Consider the following 23,996-nt stretch of genomic DNA (forward strand, 5'->3'; position numbering starts at 1 on the left):
CATTACCACTACCTTAATCAGCAGTTTGACTGAAGCAATTATCGATTATTACTAATTGGTCTAGCTACTAGGGCCAGTGAGTGCTTCAAAAAATGCACATTTTCATGGAACATTCATTTAATTCCATGCTTTTAATACTCAATGCAGCAACCTCAAAAATAAAAATGTACAAATATTTTTGTATGCATATGTATCAAACCTCACAACTGCAAATTTAAACTGAAAGTATTTCAAAAATATGCAAAACCCTAAAATTTACTTGCCGAAAATGACCACATTGGCAGTAGATAAGTCTATTAGTTTATTTACACTATTAAATGAAATTAGCAAGTATAATTATGTATTGCTAATGGATTGTGTAAAGATTGCAGGTTTTTTTTCAATTTTTTTAAGTATATATTTAAAAATATTATTAAAAGGGCATTTTGTGATCCACAGCCTCATCCCCCCACTTTTCTCAAAAAAAGTTGAGATTTTTATATCACTGGAATACTCTGGCTACATAATGTTTATGTACAAAATACTTGCAGATTAATTCGTTTAGCAAAGATATCGCGAAATGACAACGTATTGTCTATGGAGCAGTGTAATACACATAATCATGCATAACTCATAAACACAAAATCGGAATCAACTGAAATGTTGGGAATATGCTTTTTCGTGGATATGTACTGAAAAATTTCATAAAAAGAGAATGCTAGGATCACAAAATACTCCTTTAAGTTAGTTTATTTATTTATTTATTTATTTATTTATTTATTTATTTATTTATTTATTTATGATGCCTTTATTTCTAATTAAAGCCTGCTCACTGACATATATTTAAGAAATAAAGGGTAATGCATGATCCTTTACACAAAAATAATGTGTCTGAGGCAGTAAAACGTAAATAATGGGTGAGGCGCAGCCGAACCCATTATTTAAACGCTTTTACTGCCGAGGACACACTATTTGGGTGTAAAGGATAATGCTGCACCCTTTATTTCTATTCTATTACCACAAAATAGTGTGATTTAAAGAGAAAATATCAAAATTTTTGCCCAAATATTTCAAGTTGTTTACCTCAAGGTGGAGTGCATACGCGTAGCCAAAGCGTATGCACATTCCAATAACACAACCTAACATTCCATTCTCCCCCTGCACATACAATAACACACCCCCATTCTCCCCCTACATAAGCAGGTGTGCTGTGCGCTCTGCTGTGCGCTGTGATGATAGAAGAACATAAAGTTCGTTGCCCTTGACACTTTATCGCTAATTAATGGTCTGTCACGTGACGCGTTTCAACAAATCACAGTGCGCGATTTTGAATAATGGGTCGTGGGGGTAATAGAATGTTTATTTATGTATTACAACACACGCTGAAATAATTCACAAGAAATATTAATTTTGTTCTCTTTTTTTTCCAGATGGTTCCCCAAAATTGGTCAGTTTTAGGTCACAGGAAATTGTCAATAGTGGTCATGTAACCATCCTGATTTGCTCTGTAACTGGCAACCCTATACCATCTACTGCCATGGTAACTGTTACCAACAGTGAGGGAACCGAAATTCCATTGAACATTTCACAAAAATCTGGACCGAATGTATACAAACGAGAGAATCGATATCAGGTGGTAGTCAGTACAACTGGTTCAGAATTTTTCTGCAATTTGACTTTGAGCAGTGGGGTTACATTGCACAAATCATACACAGTTACTGTGTACAGTAAGTAAATGTTTTTTCCTATTAAATTTATTGTTTATAAATTTCATAATCTTAAAAGCCCGAAAGGTTTCTTTCTTTCTTCCCTTCCTTCCATCCTTCCCTCCTTGCTTCATTCTTTCTTTCACTTTTGCATTTATTTTTATTTTTTCGTTCATTCATTCATTCGTTCATATTTTCGCTCGCTTGCTTGCTCACTCACTCATTCTTCTGCCTGTCTATCCGTCTGTGTGTCCATCCATCCTTCAGGCTCTCCGTTCTTTCATCAGTCAATATTTCCATCCTTCAATACATAAATCAAGTATCCAATTTTATATATCTTGTGTTCCACAGCTCCTCCAATTCTCACAAACGTCCCAACAATCCTCAGTGACAGAACCACATCCAGCTCTGTAACCATCCAATGGAACAGATGGGATCCATCCATGGGAGGTGACGGACCTGTCGTGAAATACATCATCAAATACAGAGAAAGCACCCCAGATCCGGATGCACCATATACGAATTCTGTTGAGATTATGGATGTAAACGTTTTGATGAAAGTTGTCGACGGATTACATTGGCATGCAGAATATGATTTTGTTGTGGTTGCAGTTAGGGCAGGTGTGAAAGGAGAAGGCCCACCCAGTCCAAAAGTGGTGGTTACAACAAGATGTGACAGTAAGTTAACATTATAATTATTGTATTTGGATGCAGTGCATTGGGCTATTCCATTTAAAATTCACACTACCCCTGTGGAAGGTTTTGGAAATACCTTCCACAGGAGGAGTATGAATTCTAAATGGATTGAACACTTTAGCAGCTCCGTTTGAAACTTGCCCTCACATGGGGGAGGATTCATGTTGAATCAAATGGAGCTGCCTTAGGAGCTAATTCTATCTGAAATTCATACTCCCCCTGTGGCAGATATTTTCAAAATCTTCCACAGGGGTAGTGTGGATTTTAAATGGAATAGCCCAATTTGTCAGCTAGCTTCAACTAGTTGTATTTATATGTGAGAAACCAGATGACAACTAACTTGCTCAAAAGGGTGTTGTCTCTAAACAAAGTTGTGCCTTCTTATGATTTCACACTCAGTAGCTGTTACATTGCATTTCAGAGCTTGCTCTTCCCTATTTTATATGTGCAAGGTCATTCCTACATGCAGGTGAATGAGCACGAAAAGAGACAAGTATCATACAAGTATATCATGTAGAGTAAATATCACATTAATGTACTCAGGGAATGTAATGTTGATGTGTTTGTACATTAATCAAATTACCTTTTAATGTGTTGGGCACTAAAACTCATACTCTACATCTTTTGGGTTATAATTTGTGAATGGAGGTTAGTATACTGCCACTACAGCAATGATATTATACTTTATATTATAAATGACAGGACTTTTTGTTTTTACTATCCTCTAAACTGTGTGGTATAAGACAGGCAGGTCCAATATTTTGAGTGGTAGAACGTGCTACATACTTGTGCTTAAACAAGCGTTTTGAGGACAACCCGGTTGCTGCCGTCTACTGTGTGATAGACGGCATGCAGAAACCAATGAAATTCAGCGCTAACAAGCTAAGTCTCACTGAGCCACCAACTAAGAAATAATTACCTGTTTCTATATTACAGATCCAACAGCAAGTCCCAATATCACCCGTGTATATGCCATCAACTCTACAGCAATAGCAGTCATCTGGAGGGTGAGTTACATCTTTCTGATTTAGGGAGCGCTCATTTTTTACACCAGGAAGAATGGTTGGTTTAAGGGAGAGTTTGCCAAGAAAGTGAGAGTATGTTAAATTTTAAATGGAGAAATTTTATAAAATAAGTGGGGAATGCAAAGTTTTTGAACTGAATGAAACGGAGGAGAATGAAAAAATCCCCCATATCCTTCTGGCGTAAATAGTGACCGGTCCTTTACTAAGCAAGTTGTAAGGCAATGAAGTCAAATTCTTTTTATATTTTGGTTGGTACTTATAATTGGTGAAATGAATCTTGTGGATTATGATAACATTTTAATATTTGTATTTAATGTAATTTAAGGTCTTAATGCTGGAATTATGGAAACTTTTGGGCCTCATAACTGCTCAATAGGGTATATTGCTGATCCATTGATTATCCTTTTCTGGTGCATTGTGGGATTGAAAAGGGGGCAAATCGGTCGCTAATTTGCTCCCTTTTCTATCCCACAATGCACCAGAAAAGGATAATTAATGGATCAGCAATATACCCTATTGTTGGTCTAAAGTATATAAAAGTATACATTTTTAGAATGGCAAAGACTTGATGAATTCATCTGTGAGGTCAAATTTTGGTAAAAAATGCTCATTTTTAGACAAAATGAAATCCACCCCTGATCAGATTACGTCACATGAAGTGAACCATTTTGCCGAGCTAATATGATACAGATATTACTAAGGTTTCTGATAACATTCTGGTTTTTAAAGATTATATGTGACACAATCAAGGGAAATGAGTCAGATGTCGCTAATATTGGTTTTGAAATATTGGCAAAGAAAGTGTTAAAATGCTTTTTTCTATATTGTTTTCAGCGATTGAAAATTGATGTAACTTTGCAAAGAAAATTCGTATCAACATGGGGTTTTCAGTTTCTGAAAGCTCAAATTGTCCTCTTTAGAAACCTATGTAAAACTAATTTTCGACCAGGGTCGACATGTGATTCATTCCCCTTGATCATGTCACATATTATAGTGAAAAGTTTAGAAAAGTGTATGAATGCTATACATGATGTATAGCATTCATACACTTTTTAGTACAGTGTATGAATGCTATACATGATGTATAGCATTCATACACTTTTTAGTGTATGAATGCTATACATGTACATGATGTATAGCAGTCAGTTGGATTTGACAAGTAGAACCTGATTTGACCTCTTTTACTCCTAGCAAAGTCCAAAAATTAAACTGCACACATAGTAGTTGCCAGACAAATGGTGTGAGAAAGATGAATAGCGAAAGTCCACTGACCACACCACACTTCTGGCTAGGTTAGGCCCCGTATCCAAAGGCTGTTCCCTTGTTGCCTGTGCCCTTGTTGTGTGTTTACTTGTTCCCATGTGACCTGCCACACAGACAACGAACCTACGGCCACTAAGCAAAACAAAGGTTCGTTGTCTGTGTGGCAGGTCACATGGGAATAAGTGAACACGGAACATGGGCACACACCACAAGGGAACAGCCTATGGATACGGGGCCTAACCTAGCCTAATCTTTCTTTTATAGTGATCAGAGTCGTGATATAGTCCTTCTTACTGGAATAGGCTAGGCCTTTATCTATAAATTTGGTCTGCTCCCATGGGAGCTGATCACATCCAATATGTTTTATTTATGCATAGGCCCAAAAAAGTTGTTTGATTGTCCTCATCCAACCGACCCTAATCTGGAAAATCTAGAAAAAGGTTGTTGTTGTTTTTAAACAGTTTCTACACTTCTTAATTGGCTCTGAAGATGGCATTCGCTAGAGTTCTGAAAGCTCGGCCCTCTGAAAAGGACTTCTCTAGGGAAAGATCAAACATATTACTCATGTTTACCGACCTAGAGTACCAAGTAATTTCAAATCATACTTCTTAACTGTTATAAAAACATGAAAGAAGTGGTATACAGTAGAGAAATATCCCAATCTAATTGGGCTATATTAAGCTAATTAAAGGAATACAGCCATATTTTGGCTATGACCTTTAAAAAAACTATTAAAAAAAATCTGACCGACTGACCCTACCCCTTGGAGGGGATCTATGGACAATCAGACTATTTTTTTTCTGGCCTTATATGTAATAGCTGAGAGATGGCCTCTGCACTGAGTTCTATGTACTCACATGAAAATAGAATAAGCATTTATATTTGTCATTCACATTCATTGTTTGGCCTTGATCAAATTAGAATTGGTTAATGTGTCAGAAATGTAGATTTGTAGACTCCACCATAGGAAGTAATTAATTGTGAACTCCTTTATTTCACTTTTAACACCAAATTTCAAATAGTGATCATTTGGAATCATTTTAAAAGGATTAATAGGCAAAATTTGACAAATTTTTAGCAAAATCATGACTCTATTTAATGAATGCATGCATGGTTCAAAATAGCTGGCACCAATGTAATAATCCATAGTGCTCCAAGACTGAACTGTGTATAGTCAAAGATATGTATAGTATAATTACCCTTGAAATGCTTCCAAAAAGGCAGTTAGCATGATTCATGTACATCTGTCATGTCTAGCCTGGTAAAAAACCAGGCAAGCCTGTAACCAGCCTGGTGTTCCCAGCTACAAAAAGCTGGTCACTGAGATTTTGTCCCGATTTAAGTTCACTTTAGATTCCACATCACAGCACAGAGCTATGTTATGATCATGGTGATCAATGCTTAAAAACATTGCAGCATGGCTTGATGAAACTAAAAATACTGCAACAATTTATCCCGGCTGCATCTCCTTTTATGGCTATTCTGCCAAATTTCCATCGTGTGACGTGAATTTCCACCTCCAAGTGTGTAAAAAAAGAGTTCCCTCCATGCCCCCTGTGGCACCACCACTAGCAAAAGGTATTATTACAGGGGTGTGAGAGTTTTTCCTCATTTTTTGTTGCCAAAATTTACACCTTTTCTTTTATTAACAGCCCATATTTGGCATATTTACCCCAATTTTACGCTGTTGTTCAGCGTTTTTCCTCATTTTTGGTTTGTGGCCTCTCACACCCCTGTTGTTACCAACCTACTTTAGGAGCTAGATTGGGACTCTCTTCAGTCAAAATAGCAAACAAAGAAACTTACAACCCTCTATAGATAATGGGCACATCACACTACAAGGTCTACGATGGGACATAGTAAGAAATTTGTTCAGCCAAGATGCAACACCACCATCTACCAGAAGTCTTTCTTTCCATCAACTCAACCTGAAATCTTTCAAAGCAAACTTAGACCATTAAACCAGCACCTCAAACCAAAACCATAAATGCTCTAACATCCTAACATCTGTATCCTTGAGATATTTTTGCCAGCAGCAACTTTAGATTTAGATTACACACAATTCCATAAGAGGTGTCACTTATCGGCTCCACGCCTAATGCTTTGTTTACATGTTGTTACTAACAGTCTGATTTAGTTCCGTTCAGTAAACTCATAGGTTTAAATCTATGGTCTTAACATGACTTTGGTCAATCGGAGCTGACACCAATTCAGCTTATTAGAGATTACAGTCGCACGGTTGTCACATTGGGACATAAATGCGCATCAATCTGTACTTTCACGGCTGCTTGCATTGTGTACTATTATTAAAGGAGCGTAATTAAAAATAGGTAAAAGCTACACTCTCAGCCAGACACGCAGGAATGATGCTAGGCGAGTGGCGGAATCACTCTCTACTAATATTACATGTAGTGGTCGAATCACTCTCCACGTCTGAAAGATCATTCATGAAATAGTTTCACAAAACAACTAGAGCGGTTCTCGGGTTGCGCGGTTTTCGGCATACGCGGTTGGTGTGTAAGGTTGTTGGGTGATGGTATGGTAGTGCTTGTGTTTAGATGTGAGTTTCTTTTCAGAACCCTGTATGGGCGAAGCCTGGATGGTGGATGGGGAGTGTGGGGTGATTAAAGAAGGGAATAATATGGAAATGTAATAGGCCGCACGGCTGTGTAATGTTTATGTTTTACAAGATGCCCAGAGCACGGGTTGGGATATGGGATATCCCCTCGCGGTGTCGAGTTCACAACAGGTGTTGGTATTGCTTTACCAAAACAACCCGAGCCGTGTGGTGGAAGTTCAGTTTGTATGTATAGACAGTTTCCTAGCAATATTGACTGTACCCACCAAGTTTCATGCCCATACGACAGATGTTAGTCATTTGACCTCAGATGACCCCTAAGTGACCTTGGATTACCCCCAAAATGACCTTCCAAACATTTGACTCTTAATGTTGACTGTACTCACCAAATTTCATGCTGTTATGTCAGTTTTAGTAATTTGACATCAGATGACCCCTGGGTGACCTCGGATGACACCGAAATGACCTTCCAATAATTTGAATCTAAATGTTGACTTTACCCACCAAGTTTCGAACCCATATAACAGTTTTTAGTAATTTGACCTCAAATGCCCCTGGGTGACCTCGGATGACCCCGAAATGACCTGTTGACTATACCCACCAAGTTTCGTGCCATTATGACAGTTTTTTAGTCATTTGACCTCAGATGAACCCTGGGTGACCTTGGATGACCCCGACATCTATTCAGCTCTACAAATACAACTGACCAAGTTTAGGCGATACACCATGTTGTTAAAACCCCTGTAGATCCTATAAGGAACAAACCAAAAGATCGATGACGTCCTATAAACGTAACTAGTTTCATTTCTCAGCCGACCCCCTCCCTCCCTGCCAGAAACGTAATAATGAAATGTTGAAAATTTTGACATAATAATAATAATGACACATTCTTCAGACCGATGGTTTTGTACAACCGTAATCGAGTATTTTTACCCCCTCACCCCTAAACGAAACTAGTTTCGTTTATAGGACGTCATTGATCTTTTGGTTTGTTCCCTAATACTCGGCATCATCGCACATGTTGACAGCCAAACTTCATCACAACATAAACTTCGAAAACAATCCATTCATACTGTCCCATTTATTGATACCTTCTGTTTGTATCAATTGCCAGTGAGCAAAATACACGTGCTCTGTTCACTATACACAGCAAGGTATAGGTAGCTATGTGCACGATATTACAACCTCTACATTGTTGCATTTGATTTGCAGTTCTGACATCTGGCCTGCGCCGGTTTAACAACCAGGTCAGACCTTTGGAGCGGGGCTAGACAGGGATGACAGAATGCTGTGTCGTCATAAATTAAATAAAATTTATTACTTTTGGTAAACAAGGGTTGTCTGAGAAGAAAAAAATGTGGAAAGGTGAAAAGCAAAATGAAAAAAAAGAGAAGAAAACAGAAGGGGAAAATGGGGAGAAACGGGAGGGAAATTATGATTTCCTTATTCCATGCTCAAAATTAAATGTTGAGATTAAAGTTTTCATTTTTCGTTGGAAAGGGTGTGCCCGAGTGATTGCGTATTAAAACAAACGTTAACAAACAAAAACAAAATTCCCTGAATTGTTATGCCAAAATAAAAAATTTAATCTTGTAAATTTTTGGCTCTATGTAAAGTTTGGAAGGATTTTTGTTTCTCAAAAAGAAAAAAAAAATCTGGGGTCATAATGAGTCAAAAGATGTGTTTTATACAGTAAATGAAGTAAAAATTATGATGCGCAGTGATTATGCCACATTATTAAATTTCTAATCTTAATATTTCTAATTATTGCTAATTACGGCTGACATATTCTAAGTAGAACGGTGGTGTATGTGTTTATACTCATAAGCAGCGATAGACCCAGGGACAGGGTGGCAGTTCCACTATTTACGCCGGGGGGGGGGGGGAGGGACGGAGGTTTTTTATATAATTTAATATTTTCACACAAAAATTTCACATCCGCCCTTGAATCTTCCGTTCCTTGTATATAATTTCATGTCCCCTCTGCAATATTAAGGTCAAAATTTCATGTCCACCCCCTCAAGTCAATCAAAAAATTTTGCGTCCCTCTAAAAATCCTCCCGTTCCCTCGGCGTAAATTGTGATCGCTCCCTAAGGCGAGTCAGATGGCAGGTATTTGTCAAATTTTTAGCCATTTATGGTTGGTCTTAACCCTGGAATTATGGAAACTTTCGGGCCTCATAATTGCTAAATTGTTGGCCAGGGATACTCAATGTACAATTCAGCACTCATGTGGTGGTATGTCTTGTGTAAGAGACTGACTTGTGGAAGAGGTGATGCATATTTTTTTGTTCTGTATAAAAAAAAATTAACTGACAAAAAATGACAAACATTTGATCTTTTTTTTCCATTAATTAGTATCATATTGTGAAAAACCAAGTAGCTGAGGTGTTAGCTCAATGATATGCAAGGAAAATATTTAAACCAATGACCCCACGTTCACATTGACTAAATAAGCTGTATTGTCATGCAAAAGGGTACTGTAATTCATGACATTTCTTGTCCGCCAATTTGACCCCTAGGTTACTAAATAAATAGCGCGGTTTTCTGAACTTTTCCGATCTGAGTTGAAATGGTCTATTGTCTTATAATTATCACTGTGCAAAGCTTTTTAACTAAGTTAAAAGTTTGAAACTTCATCCGATGTAAAGGGAAATGCCTAAGTAGTAATACTTAGGCAAACTGGACATAATTAATTATGCTGTTAAATTCAGCAACCATATAATCATAGGCATAATCAAGGGGTCAACTATGCAATTTGTTGTAGATTAATTACAGTGATGTTCCTGCCATTGTAATTATGATGATTATTTGAGATATTGTCAACATGTAGTGCTCCTGGAGCATACTAGTTGTGACCTGCTCCCATGAAATGAGTGTATAGTGTCATGTTTGGAGTTTCGAGACATTCCATCTGTTGAGTTGATGTTCTTTGCTTGAAGACACCTGTATTGGCAGTGGTATGACCTTTGTGATTGGGGACAGAATTTGATATAGAGTAGGTCTACAGCAGACAGGCCCCATTCACAAAGGTCATACCACTGCCAATACAGGTGTCCTCATACAAAGAACATCAACTCAACAGACCTGTCTCCGCTCAGGTCACAATTTGTTAACCTATTAACCTGTAAATGTGGCATATTATTTAAATGATTTAAAATTATTTAAATTATTATATATTTTGTTGCTGTACACTTAAGGAATCAGATATCAATGTTTGCACAGTATTTTTTGTGGGACCTGAGAGCACATGAGACATATCAAATTGCATTCTGAATACGCGGAATGTCCTTCTGATATCAAATAATTTTGATTTTTTGAAATTTGTGATATAATACATATTTTATGGCAAAAGATTAAAAATTGATATTTTTGAAATTTAACAGTCCTCAATGTATGTAACTGGGAGGAAAAGCAGTCCATCATATGAAAATGTTGACCTTTCATATTGAAGATATGGATTTTCCCCAAAACACCAAAAACCTTAAGGTCTTTTGGGGGAAAAAATGTATCTTCAATATGAAAGGTCAAAATTATCAATTGATTGACAGCTTTTCACCCATTTGAAAACGAGGGAATCAGTTCAAAATTTGAAAAATGCGAAAAATTAATCACACCATGGTTTCTCTTTTTACAGTCAAGTATAATATTTAAAGTAAGTAACCTAGTTGTGCTCCTGGAGCACAATATCTCAAATGTGCTAATTTAGTAGGAAATTATAAATGAATATCATCATATAATCAGGAAGTTGTTGAGTCAGCGATGATCATGATATAGGATATAGAGAAGTGCTAATCCCTGGATGGCGCTTTATATGTTAACCAATTAAACTTCCTCCAAGAATTTGTAGAAGGATATTATTATACTTTACTTATAAAGTGCTCTTACAAAGAACAAGCAAGTGCTTTACAAAGAAAATAATTAGGAAAAAACAACATACACGAACAAACATCAAATCAATTCTGAAATGAATGAGTCTTCAAATGAGACCGGCTGGAAGATTATTTTGCCATTGTTGAAGTAAAAAGGACAAGTGTTGTCAATCATTCAAACCATGAATTCTGCTATTTAGGGGTACTCAGTACAAAACACTATATGGGGACATGTTGCAAACATGGGGTATTTTCGCCTATTGGTATGTCAATATCAATTAACCCCCCCCCACCACCATTGTCGGGCTTATTAAAGCCATAATGTACGATCTTATAATATGAAATTGGTTATTTTTTTTCAAACCTGATTTTTTGGTATATTTGTAATGTTTACACATGTCCCAACTTGCACCCTTAATGGAATCAGCCAAATTTGTTGTGTTTGTAGGTCAATAGAGCAAAGTTCGACATAATGTGATAATTCAAAGAATTATGACATTATGTCCTCCTATAGAACTGCGTGTTAAATGGCCAAAATAACCAGCAGGGTTTCTTTCACTTTACCTTGTTATTTGAGCTCAAAATGGACAGAAAAACTTCCTGATAATTATTACTAGCATTATTTCAGCATTTTGAGAACATAATAACAAATTTAAAATTAGAAGGAAATTGTACATTAAGGGATCCAAAATGAGCGTTTATTGCGTTTCGATAGTATTTTTTGTGGGACATGAGAGCACCTCAGACCTATCGAATTGCATTCTGAATACGAAGCATGTCTTTCTGATATCAAATAATTTTCATTTTTTGAAAATCACAATATAATACAAATTTTATGACAAATTATAAAAATTTGATATTTTTCAATTTTTGATATATAACAGTCCTCGAAGTAAATTATATAAATCTAATGATATATTCTTAAAGTGTATGTAGCAGGGAGGAAAAGCCGACGGTCAATTGAAAATTTTGACCTTTCATATTGAAGATATAGATTTTTTTCCCAAAAAGACCTAATTTTTTTTGGTGTTTTGGGAAAAAAAAATCCATATCTTCAATACGAAAGGTCAAAATTTTCAATTGATCGTCGGCTTTTCATCCCACCTACATACACGTTAAGTATAAGTCATCAGATTTATAAAGTTTACTTCGAGTACTGTTAAATATCAAAAATATCAATTTTTAATGATTTGCCATAAAATGTGCATTAAATTGCGAATTTCAAAAACCAAAATTATTTGATATCAGAATGACATTCTTCGTATTCAGAATGCAATTCGATATGTCTGATGTGCTCTAATGTCCCAAAATAAATACTGTCCAAACGTTCATACCCCAGCCCTTAAGGCTTTAATTTTAATTTTGATCATGACCAGATAGTCTATAGTTCTTCTTTCTTTTCAAACCATTTCAGCTCCCACAACCTGAAACCTGGGGATGTAAAAGGGTCCAAGATGTTGTTATCAAGTGGAGAGAAAAGGACAGTGGCATGTTCAAAGACCCTGTGTTTGTTCCTGCATCAGAGGAGATGACCATTGTGACATCGCTCAAACCATGCGTGGCATATGAATTCAAGACTAGACTCAATAATATTATGTACCTCAGTGGACCATCGTCACCTTTGGTTTCTGGAACATCTGGGACTACTGGTAAGTTATAGTTATTTAGATTTATTTTAAATTGTCTGGTAAATTGGATTTTAAAAGTGAGTGAAATATGCTTCCCGTATAGACGAATCCGAGGAGCCACATTCCTACACCTCACTGGCGGCCATAGCTGGGGACCATCCATCCATTTTACGCGACGCTAGTATCATAGGCGTGCAGTGTTTACTGCTCCCGTGACGCGGGATGCGCTCACAATAGTAGGCTCTACCAACTGAGCTAATGAGTCAGATGGAGAATAGCAGTGATGTTAATAATTAATATTTATAGGCCGTCAGTTCAGTGGTGGCGCCAGGAATTTTTTCCGAGGGGCATTGGAAATTTTAGCTAAAATTGCCGCAAAAGTGGAAATTTACGTGATTTTGGGGTTTTGCCTCAAAAGTGGGGGAGACAAATATGCCCCCTTGAACCCCTTGGGTTTAAAAAAAAGATGCATAGGGCAATTTACTAGCCAGAGAGTGGTCACCAAATTGAACTTTTTCACCTAACTATTTATTTTATCAAATGTCAAACCCAAAGAGTTCGCATTTCTACTCATAATTTGTCTGTTTCATATTTCTTGCAGTTCCTGGCCCAGTGCTCAACCTCACAGCATCTGGTTTGACCTCTAACCCCACTCAAATCAGAGCCACATGGAAGCTTCCTGCATCCAACGCATGTCCCGTTGATGGCTACGAAGTCACTTACCGAAAGGTGGAAGCAATCGCTTGCCGAGGTAGCATCTTCATAGCACGGAATATCACCGTGCCATCAACACATGAGGTGTTCGTTTTGCACAATCTTGATCCGTATTCGCGATATCAGATTGTCGTCAGCGCTTTGAATATGGAGGGACAGGGGGTCGATACAATGGTCTTGGAGGCTACAACATCTGCAGGTAAGTTGATTTGGAAATAGATAAACATTTGGAGCTCGGTATCCCGTGGCATAGCCAGGTTTTCGGAACTGGGGGGACACAAGCAGACGAAAATATTTTCTGCTGAAGGAGGTTGTGAATTGTTTGACCTCAAATTGTTTTTGCCCAGTGCGCTCAAGGATAAACAGGTAAAAAGGGAAGGTCACATCCCAGATTTGCGAAACATGTACTTTGTTTCTTCAACCTGCACAAGCAGTACACACAAAATTGTCTATTGTTAACCCCTATTTTTTTGCACCAAGGCCTGTTGTGTACAGACAGCCCAAGATGTACCGACTGTCCATGATGAGTGGGGGAGGGGGGTCATCCCACCCCTACTGGCTACACCACTGTACATAACCCTTGAAAGACATATGTGTCAGATATCAAGAAAATAATCAAATGGGAAAATGTTACCTTAGTTTGAAAGATTGGATTCCTGGGAGAGGATAGGATGGGATATGGGCAGTGATGTAGGGTTGTGGGGGTAGGGTGGTAGGGATAGTGGGGTAGGGTTGTGGGGGTGGTAGAGTCCTGAGGTAGGGTGATGGAGTTGATTGATCAACCATATTTTGATCAACCAATGATTGATTGATGGTGAGATTGATTGATCAACCATATTTTGATCAAGCAATGATTGATGGATTGATGGTACGGTTGATTGATCAACCATATTTGATCAACCAACGATTGATTGATTGATGGTAAGGTTGATTAATCAACCATATTTTGATCAACCAATGATTGATTGATTGATTGTCATTGATGGTGAGGTTGATTGATCAACCATGTTTTAATCAACCAACGATTGATTGATTGATTGATTGATCAATTGATTGATTAATCGATCGATCAATTGATTGATTGGTCATCCTAGTTGATTGACTATTGATGATGGATTGATTTTACTTACAGCTCCATCTGCTGCACCAATTACAAATCTAATTCCTCCTGGTAAAAGAACAAGTCTCCAATTCTCCTGGCTGCAAGCTGATTGCATGAAGCTTAACGGTCCATTCAATAGCTACAAATACCAACTAATGGACAGCAATGGTAACGTGACAGCTGGAAGGCAAGTGCGGGATATGCAATACAAGTATAATGTGACTTTCAATAATTTGAAGCCGTGCACAGATTATTTCTTCAGAGTTAGAGTATCTACTGACAAGGGATTTGGAGATTATAGCGAGCCAATGAAAGGGACTACTGAGATAGATGGTAAGTTTGCCACTTTTCTATTGACCTAACCAGTGTGTGTTTGTGCGGTGGATGGGGGTGTGTTTGTAAATACCTCCAAATGAGGACTTACATATTGATACACACATGACAAACGAGGACTGCATATAACCAGGACATCGCAAATAACGTAAAAATTCATTTAAAATGGGTGCACCTATAGGGGGGTATAGGATGGGCCACGGTTGGATACTAAGTAGTCTGGGGTGCGTACGTGTTTGCCGACAAACGAGGACACACACAAGATTTTTCACCCTAAACTCTGGACCTACTTCCAACCGAGGACTGTCCTCGGTCTCAAACTGCTGCAAAAGACCTCAAATGCATGCTAGATGCTTTAAACGCTATTTGCCTGAAACCGAGGACCACACGTGTAAAAACTACCGTCCGCAGGGTGATGGCTAAAATTCCGTTTTGTATAAAAACAAAAAAAATCCACCATTTTAGTCCATGGTTAGGCGATGAAACAATGTCCACGTTTGGAGGCAAACACAGACAGGGGTGTGTGTGTGTGAGGCCCGGGGTTTGAGGTCCACGGTGTGTCGATTAAGAACGGGCGTGTGAGTCCTCAGTTAGATAGTATTAAATTATATGCAGAATGAGGTCCTCGTTTGGAGGTATTCACAAGTAGGTGTGCATGCATTTGTCTTCCCACTCTATGCACAGAGGTCTGACCTTTTGAATTTTATATCACCCGTTTTACCAAGACGCCTTTTTTTTACAAAGTCAAGATCCCACACTTTATACCATTAAAAGACATCCATAGCCAATCCACATGATGTGCTGTCATCAATATTGGTTTCCGATGACGACATACCAGAATAATCAAATCCATACCTGCCAACTGTCCCTATTTAATAGGGACTGTCCCTATTTTTCTGGTTCTGGTTCTGGTACAATACTCCAACAAAACGGGTTCCCGCATCACGTCAGAGGCTTTTATTGAAACAAAAAGCATAAAAGAGAGCGATTTTACCATGTGTCCCTATTTTCGCAAAAATATGACTATATAGTAATATAGAAAATTTGGGAATGTCCCTATTTTCAGATTTTTTCTCCCATTTGTCCCTTTTTGTGAGGTTTTAGGGTTGGCAGGAATGCAAATCCTGACAAAGATGTGGTTTGTGGTGTTAACTAATGACCCTAAATGGGTGATATGGTGCATGGCATTGTTTAAAATATGCTATTGAGTGGATTTTTTATATGTTAGCAAGTTTGGTGATTTTTCTTGTAAAAAATATAAATTCTTACATGTAGTTGAAACAATTAACTCATATACTTATAGTAATCCATTTCCCAGTCTGTAACACAGAATACTGTGTACCATAACCCAACCAATGTTAAACCTATTGATCCAATACATTTTCAGGACTGTAATTTTTTTTTTTTCGAAAAATTATAATTTGGCTATTTTTTTTTTTACTATTATATGTGACACGATCAAGGGGAATGAGTTGGATGTCGCTAACATTGATTTTGAGATATTGGCAAAGAAATTGTTAAAATTCTTTTGTTTTCTATTGTTTTTAGCGATTGATAAATTGACGTAATTTCGCAAAGAAAAGTCGTATCAACTTGGGGTTTTCAGTTTCTGAAAGCTCTAAATGACCCCTTTAGAACCATATGTAAACTCATTTTTCGACCAGGGTCGATATGTGACTCATTCCCTTGATCATGTCACATATACTTTGATCAGCTCGTAATCGGCGGGAATTGTTAAGCTTTTACCACTATGCCGATTGTTCATCTGGAAGATCTACAATGTGCATGATAAAGAAAGTAGACAGTATAGAACTTGAATTAATAAATTATGATTTTTCTGGCGAGGTGTCACAAGACAATTCTCTAAATATGATATATTGATATTAATCCGCGATGTTTAAAATTCCCGCCGATTACGAGCTGATCAAAGTATATATTGTCCTATAGCAGAAAATATTGTTTGCAACTTCATTTTTTGGAACAAGGGAGTAAAAAAGTAAAAAATGTCAGGAGCGAGTGACCGCCTAATTTGCATCCGTCCATTAATACAAATAGAAAGTTATTATTTTAGGGTAACTATTTGACTTCATATTTTTCATCCACCACAGTTCCTGGGCCAGTGACCGAGCTTCGCATCCCAGCAAAATACATTATGCCAACATCACTGATAGTCAATTGGCAGGAGCCGTCAGATCCTCCATGCTTACCGGACAACTATAATGTACAAATCCGACTGATAGAGAAAGACCAATGTGAGATGGCAACGAACACTAGAAGTCTAATATCTGAGAACACACGTTTCACAAATTATAGAGCAATGGGATTGATGCCTTATTCTACTTATTCGGTGGCGGTAATGGCGAAGACTATCATTGGGTATGGCTCGACGATGATTACTGAAGCAAGGACTAAGGCAGCTGGTAAGAAGACATTGTTTTATGATAGCAGTTGCCATACTCTAACACTTAACCCTGACCCTTATTCTAACCCTACCCTACCTCCAACCTACCTACCTACCTATCCTCTTCAGGCCCTGTGGCCCATAGGCTCCAACACTAAACCTTTAACCCTAACCCTAATTGCAGCACATGTTCTATGAATATTTTATGATTGTCCCTGTTATATGAAGTTTGGAAGGGAGGCTATATTAATGAGTATGTGTGAGGGGTGCTTAGGTGGGTGCAGGTGGTATGCGCCGCCGTGCATTCTCTAAATTCAGTAAATTTCCATTGTCAACTGTGTAATTGAATGGGATTACTTTGAAATTTGATAATGCTTGAAATATCACAAACAAATAGGCCTATGTTAATAAATAACATTCATAACCTCATGAATATACGCAATGTTTGCGATCCAATTACATTTAGTTATTTGTGAAAACGCGAACGCAAATCGAGGTCATTAATATCTCACAATTGACCGCAAAATGCGTAATTGTTCCAATGTCGCACACAATTGACCGGCATTTGCGTGTTGTTGTGCGTCGAATAAACTGCACGCGCGCTGGCTACCATATTTGGATTTCGCGCTACCATATTTGCACAGATTTTGATACGCACGTTGGTTATTGGTCGTCATGTTTTAGCCTGATCGATTTTTGGAAAGGGAAGATGTAAAAATCATCTATTTTTATAAATTTTGAGCAAAATTTTGTGTTATTTTGTAAGGTGAAGAGATTAAAGTGGCGGTTATGAATGAGGTTAATAACTTTGCATCGGTAATATGTCGGGCATTGTGAAAAATCTAAACATTTTGCTTTGGACCTCGGAATATCCCTCGGGGCTCGCCCTCGGGATATTCCTCGGTTCCAAAGGCAAAATGTTTAGATTTTTCACAATGCCCTCCAAATAACCGATGCGCAGTTATCAACCTCTAATTAATGCAAGCTAAAACCGCTGGGGTTCGTTAATGAACCCCACAAAAATAACCGAGTATTATGGAAATGCCATACGGCCGAACGGTTTTGCCAGCTCTATCCGACCATCATGCCACTCGCCACCTGGGTGGGTGTGTAGAAAATGATTACCTGTTCATTCATTTAAAATTGTGAAAATTCATGAATACCAACATCTTGTTTTCCTATCTATTTGTATGAAGTAAATGCTTATATAGGGCCATGTGTCCTGAACTCGCCACCCTTAGCGTTACATCACAAATATTATGAATTTTTACATCAATCGAGTTTCTAATTAGATTATCTCCACAATTATCAACCCTAACCTAACAAAAGTATACATTTTTGGAAAGCTGAAGGCATAAGCAATTCCAATACACATTTCAACTCATTATACAGGGTGCCTTCAAGTTATACAGGGTGGAATAAAAAAGATTCTGATAAAAATGGGTTAGTTAATGCATTGCTTATTACCAACTTGTAGTAATAAACTGGAAGTAAACAACATTCATTTCGTTAAAGGATAGGGGGAGCCTACTGACTTTGGAAGAAACCAAAATCACAGCTGAATACAGGGTGTCCCAAAGTATGTTGGAATTTTTTACAATTCAACATATGTTGAACTGAAACATTTTGCCTATAACACACACAGAAAAAATAAGTCCATATTTAGATTCCTCATCAAATTTCCCTTCAGAAAATATATACTTTGACTGTGATAGGAAAAGCAATTAAAATTTTACAGTAACTTTGAGATTTTGTAGACATCCACATTACTTACTACAGTGTTTAATATGAAATGGGTAGTTTTGTTTGGAAAAGTTTGTATTTTCTAGACTAAAGTAATCATAAATGATTAAAAACAATTAGTAGAATTGTTTAGCTGTTAAGGTCATGAGTCTTTTAGATGCTTAATAGAGTCAAAATCAGAAGCAGATTATACACTAAAAATATCAATCCCATAGAGTTTTGTGTGTACCACATCCCCCACCTCAGCCACCCTGCCCATTATGAATTCTATGAAGCACAGTGTCAGCATTGAAAAGGCTAAAGAATTTCATTTTACATGGTTGAAAGTGCAGATTATTTAGCAATAAAATGAGACCACAAGCATGACAATAACTTCTTGCGTGGCAGAGATATCATCATTTAATTTGAGTCGACTTTGGAAAAATGTAACATCGCCACCTTTTTTAGATGGTAAATTCAAGACGCATGACCATAGGTAGTTTTGCTGATAGGATGCTAAGTAATGGCTGCACCCATGTCCCCCATGACAAAGTTTTAAATTTGTATTTATTAATATGAAATACAAGAATGTTTGTGAAGAGCTAGTAACTGATGATAAAAACTTAAACTAAAATCTTTAGACTTGCTTCCCTCTTCAATTTATTACTATATTTTTAATTACAGCTCCAACTGCTCCTCCAAGCAATGTGACAGGAACCAATAGGCAAAGACGTAATCTCACATTCCAATGGAATCGCCACCTTATGGCACGCGACACGGCAACATCACAAAGTATTCGTACCGACTTGTTGACCCACTCCGAGATACAGTCATGTTAGGTAATGTACGGAATGGATTGACGTATGTGGTCATACAGGAATTAACACCATTTGTGGAATATGAATTCCAAGTGAGGGCGTTTACATCGGCTGGACCAGGACCATTTAGCAAGATGATTCGCGAACGAACAGCAGAAGGAAGTAAGTAGACCTAATTTCTTTGTAGTGCATTTCTGTTTCCCAGGGGGGGTAGGATACTCAGTCAGTTCAATAGATATATAGGAACTTACTATTGAAAGGAGTCTCCTTTTCAATCTTCTAGTCCACTTTTGTCTCCTTTTCGATCTTTTGGTCCACTCTTCTGGTCCACTCTTCCCGTTCCACTTTCTTTGGGTTGGGGGGGGGTAGGAGACTCAGTCAGGGCTGTGTGTCCTGAACTCGCCACCCTTAGCATTACATGACAAATTTTATGAATTTTTACACCAACCAGGTTTCTAATATGATTATCTCGACAATCATCAACCCTAAACTAGCAAAAGTATACATTTTTGGAAAGCTGAAGGTATAAGCAAATAAAATATATACATTTCAACTCATTATACAGGGTGACCTGCAAGTTATACAGGGTGGAATAAAAAAGATTTTGATAAAAAATGGGTCGCTCAATGCATTGCTTATTACCAACTTACAGTAATAAACTGGAAGTAAACAACATTCATTTGGTTACAGGATACGTAGAGCCAACTGACATGGGTCGACATGTGACTCATTCCTCTTGATCATGTCACATATTGGTCCTCTCTTCTGGTCCACTCTTCTAGTTCCACTTTTTTTTGGGGGGGGGGGGAAGAAAATCAGTCAGTTCAATGGATATATATGAAAGGCGTCTCCTTTTCAATCTTCTGGTCCACTTTTGTCTCCTTTTCGATCTTTTGGTCCACTATTCTGGTTCCACTTTTTTTTGGGGGGGTAGGATACTCACTCAGTTCAATGGATATATTCGGCCTTCTGGTCCGATTTTGTGTATTGTCCGTCACAATTTCTGAAAACAAGAAACAAATTGAGAAAAACTGTCCAAAGTTTTCAATTTTCAAAAATCTGGAAATGGGTTCCCATTTGTTGGCGAAATTGGTACAAATATGGATCCTACTTCCAGACTCTTTGACACATGTCCATACCCAAACCAAACTTGAGTACCTCTCCCAGGTTTTCTTTATGTGAAACAAACAATATTTTAACACATTTTTTAAAAATTTTCAAAAGTTTTTCTCTCATAGCTTTTAGCCTCATTCGTAAATAAATTGTGTGCTAAAGTGTAGTCACGATATTTTTAAACATGAATATCTCCTCTGTGTACTATTTGACTAAGGATTAATTAATATGTCCATGCTCATCAACTAGACATACACTCAGCAATTTTTTTAAAATAAACTTGGTGTAGTAGACTGTTTGGTAGACAGCTGTTGCCATGCCAAGCCTCTTATAAATGGTATTGTCTCCTACTGTGAAAGTCGGTAATTGTTTGCGCCTTTAACCTTTCCGCTGTTTGCCGACTTTGAACACTTGTTCTTAAAAGCTGTCAATTAAAAAAAGCAAAAGTGAGAGCCTAACTGATTAGTGACTAGTCCTGCTATGTACGGTATATTTATTGGGTGGCCTAGGGGTAAATAGACCCTAATTGCAAGACTAATTTACACTTATTCATTTTACTCTCTGATCAGTTTCCTGATTTTAAATTCCTGATTTTTAGTTTCTTTCATACATGGAACTATATTTGCATATTTTTATATTTTGTGGTATAGCTAGTATGTTGAGTTCCAAAATATGTCCGGGGGGGGGGGGTTGCGGCGCGGAGGGGAACTAAGAACTGGTTGGGGGGCAAATATTTCTACGAGATCCCAAGAATACCATTTGTTTCAGTTATTCTGGGAGCGAAAGAAGCTCCATTATTTCTGCTTGACGGGGGTACCCACTACAAATAGCCACGTGGGATGTGCCACAAACAAGGATAGCATTTTGGGCCCTTCAGTACGTCAGTGACCCACTTTTCTAGTCAAATTTTGATATAATGGATGGGCCCTTTTTTTCAATTTTCTTATTTTTGTTTTGGAAAGTACTCAAAATAGGCCAATTTTGCCTCATTGTAAGCAACATTTGGGGTACAAATTGTAAAAACTAAGACAATTTGTGTTATCTATGTTGCTGAAACTTTTGACTTTTGGTACATTGATGGGTCCAAATTTGTTGAAAAAAATGGTATATTGATGGGCCCACTTTCAAATTCTCAGCAGCACACATATAATAACCGATAATGGCGGCTGTGTGTAGTACAGTACATGTATATTGTAAGACCAATGTATTGTGTTTTTAAGGAGGGTGTCTGCCTTTCTCAAAATATCTCAAAGCTAGGACTATTTGTGTTGAGGCCTATAATGGCAGACATTAAGTTTTAAAATAAGAATTATATTGATTCTATCCACAGTACCAGGTGCACCTGAGCGTGTAACCACACCCAGTGCTGCCGCCCAGTTTATCAGAGTCCAATGGTACCCACCCGACCCTCCACGAGGAAATATAACAGCCTATTATGTCATCTACTGGCAAACTCAACGGACTAGACAAACCAATAGTTCTATTATGTGGACAGACTTTAGGAGCCAGCCTCCATATTCGTATGATATATCACCACTGGCATCGCAGACACGATATTCTATTGTGGTAAGTTGACATTCAATTGCCTGTCTGGCTGGCGTTTTTTGTTTATTTCATTAAAGCCATATTGTAACTTTTGCACATGATGTACTTTAGTAACGTAACATACCCTGCAAAAAATAAGACTTAAGGTGATGTAGTTTTGTCAAAATCCGAGATTGAGAATAAACCATCTGAACGAGACGGTATATTATAATTATTACAATGGAAATATTGTATAACATGTATGCGATGTTCATAACACAGTACGTATGGCATGCGGAATGGTCATACACACATCAAAGGACCGTACTGTAGCACGACCAATGGAGTGACACGCATTTGCGACATCAGTGCTGGTCAGTCGTAAATTCCGATTTTTTTATGCTTAAACTCAGTTGGTCAGCTCAAAATTAAAAGGGGACAGATTTGACAGTAAAAGCTAATATTTATGGAAAAGAAATTCTAATCTATTTTCATGGAAATGTTACAATATGGCTTTAAAGAAACTTATTTTCATTCCATAGTTTGCTGCTCTGTATATTTTCTTTTGTCATTATCAAATAAAAATTAATCAATCAATCTTCACTGACCATCCAGGATTTGAACTTGGGACCTGAGCTTTGACAATTTCAACTTTGCCTTTTTCAGATTGAAGCCGAAACTTCAGTTGGCAGAGGACCTGGTAGTGAGCCTATCACAAAGGTTACGGAAGAAGGATGTAAGTATTATTGACCTCTAAGAGCTATTTTGATCGGTTATAAAGAGGGCTTTATCATGTATTGAGCCAATCAGAGATATGGAGAGAATGAGCTAAGGATGTAAGTATTATCAGCCTCTAAGAAATTTTTGATTGGTAACAAAGAGGGCTTTATCATGTAATGAGCCAATCAGAGAGATAGTAAGAATAGTCAGAGGGCCAAAGGGGAATTAATAGCTCTATTTCGATTGGTTACTCAGATGATTATAGCATGTAATTACCAATTAGGGGCTCTGTAAGAAAAATAGTAGTGCGGCTATTGCAAAGATCTGCAAAAAGGGTGTAAGTAGAAAACTTGTGTGTCTGTCTGTCAGTTTAAATTAGCGCAGGATTCAGCCTACTTTGCATCCTTCCCTAATTAGCGTCTCTGCAAACTGTTCTAGCAAACTTTTTCATCATTAACACAGGAAACATTAATTGCTTAAGCCCCTAGGGCACTTATTAGATGGAATACTGTGGCTAAGAATTTCTTATTGCTTGAGGTTAACACTATGCACATGATTTATTCTCTCCCTTTTGTAGGCAACTGATGAAATAAATCCATCTTTGACAAGGATTTGAACCTGGGACGCTTGGGTATCTAAAGAAGTGCTCTTTTATACCACTGAGCTATCAAAGAATCTAATGGCATCAAAGCATTAGACCCCTATACTATAGGCCCAATGTCCCAAATCATATCTCTCCTGCTTCTCTAGCGACAAGCATTCTATAAATGTGTCAATGCTATTGGCTTCCTGGATAGCTCAG

The 23,996-nt window shown here is 37.6% G+C and overlaps 1 protein-coding gene across 1 annotated transcript in view; it reads left to right on the forward strand.

The window, feature by feature from the left end:
* The window catches only part of LOC140138914 (receptor-type tyrosine-protein phosphatase delta-like), a 117,065-nt gene that overhangs the window by 25,527 nt on the left and 67,542 nt on the right, over positions 1–23,996 (forward strand). The window contains exons 8-17 of the mRNA XM_072160700.1: positions 1,410–1,706; positions 2,037–2,363; positions 3,318–3,388; positions 12,534–12,768; positions 13,349–13,660; positions 14,594–14,896; positions 17,005–17,316; positions 19,704–19,853; positions 22,281–22,516; positions 23,141–23,210. Of these exons, the coding sequence (XP_072016801.1) occupies positions 1,410–1,706; positions 2,037–2,363; positions 3,318–3,388; positions 12,534–12,768; positions 13,349–13,660; positions 14,594–14,896; positions 17,005–17,316; positions 19,704–19,853; positions 22,281–22,516; positions 23,141–23,210 (2,313 nt within the window). The remainder of the gene's footprint in view (positions 1–1,409; positions 1,707–2,036; positions 2,364–3,317; positions 3,389–12,533; positions 12,769–13,348; positions 13,661–14,593; positions 14,897–17,004; positions 17,317–19,703; positions 19,854–22,280; positions 22,517–23,140; positions 23,211–23,996) is intronic.

This window comes from Amphiura filiformis, chromosome 2 (genome assembly GCF_039555335.1).
Source record: "Amphiura filiformis chromosome 2, Afil_fr2py, whole genome shotgun sequence".
Taxonomy (NCBI): domain Eukaryota; kingdom Metazoa; phylum Echinodermata; class Ophiuroidea; order Amphilepidida; family Amphiuridae; genus Amphiura; species Amphiura filiformis.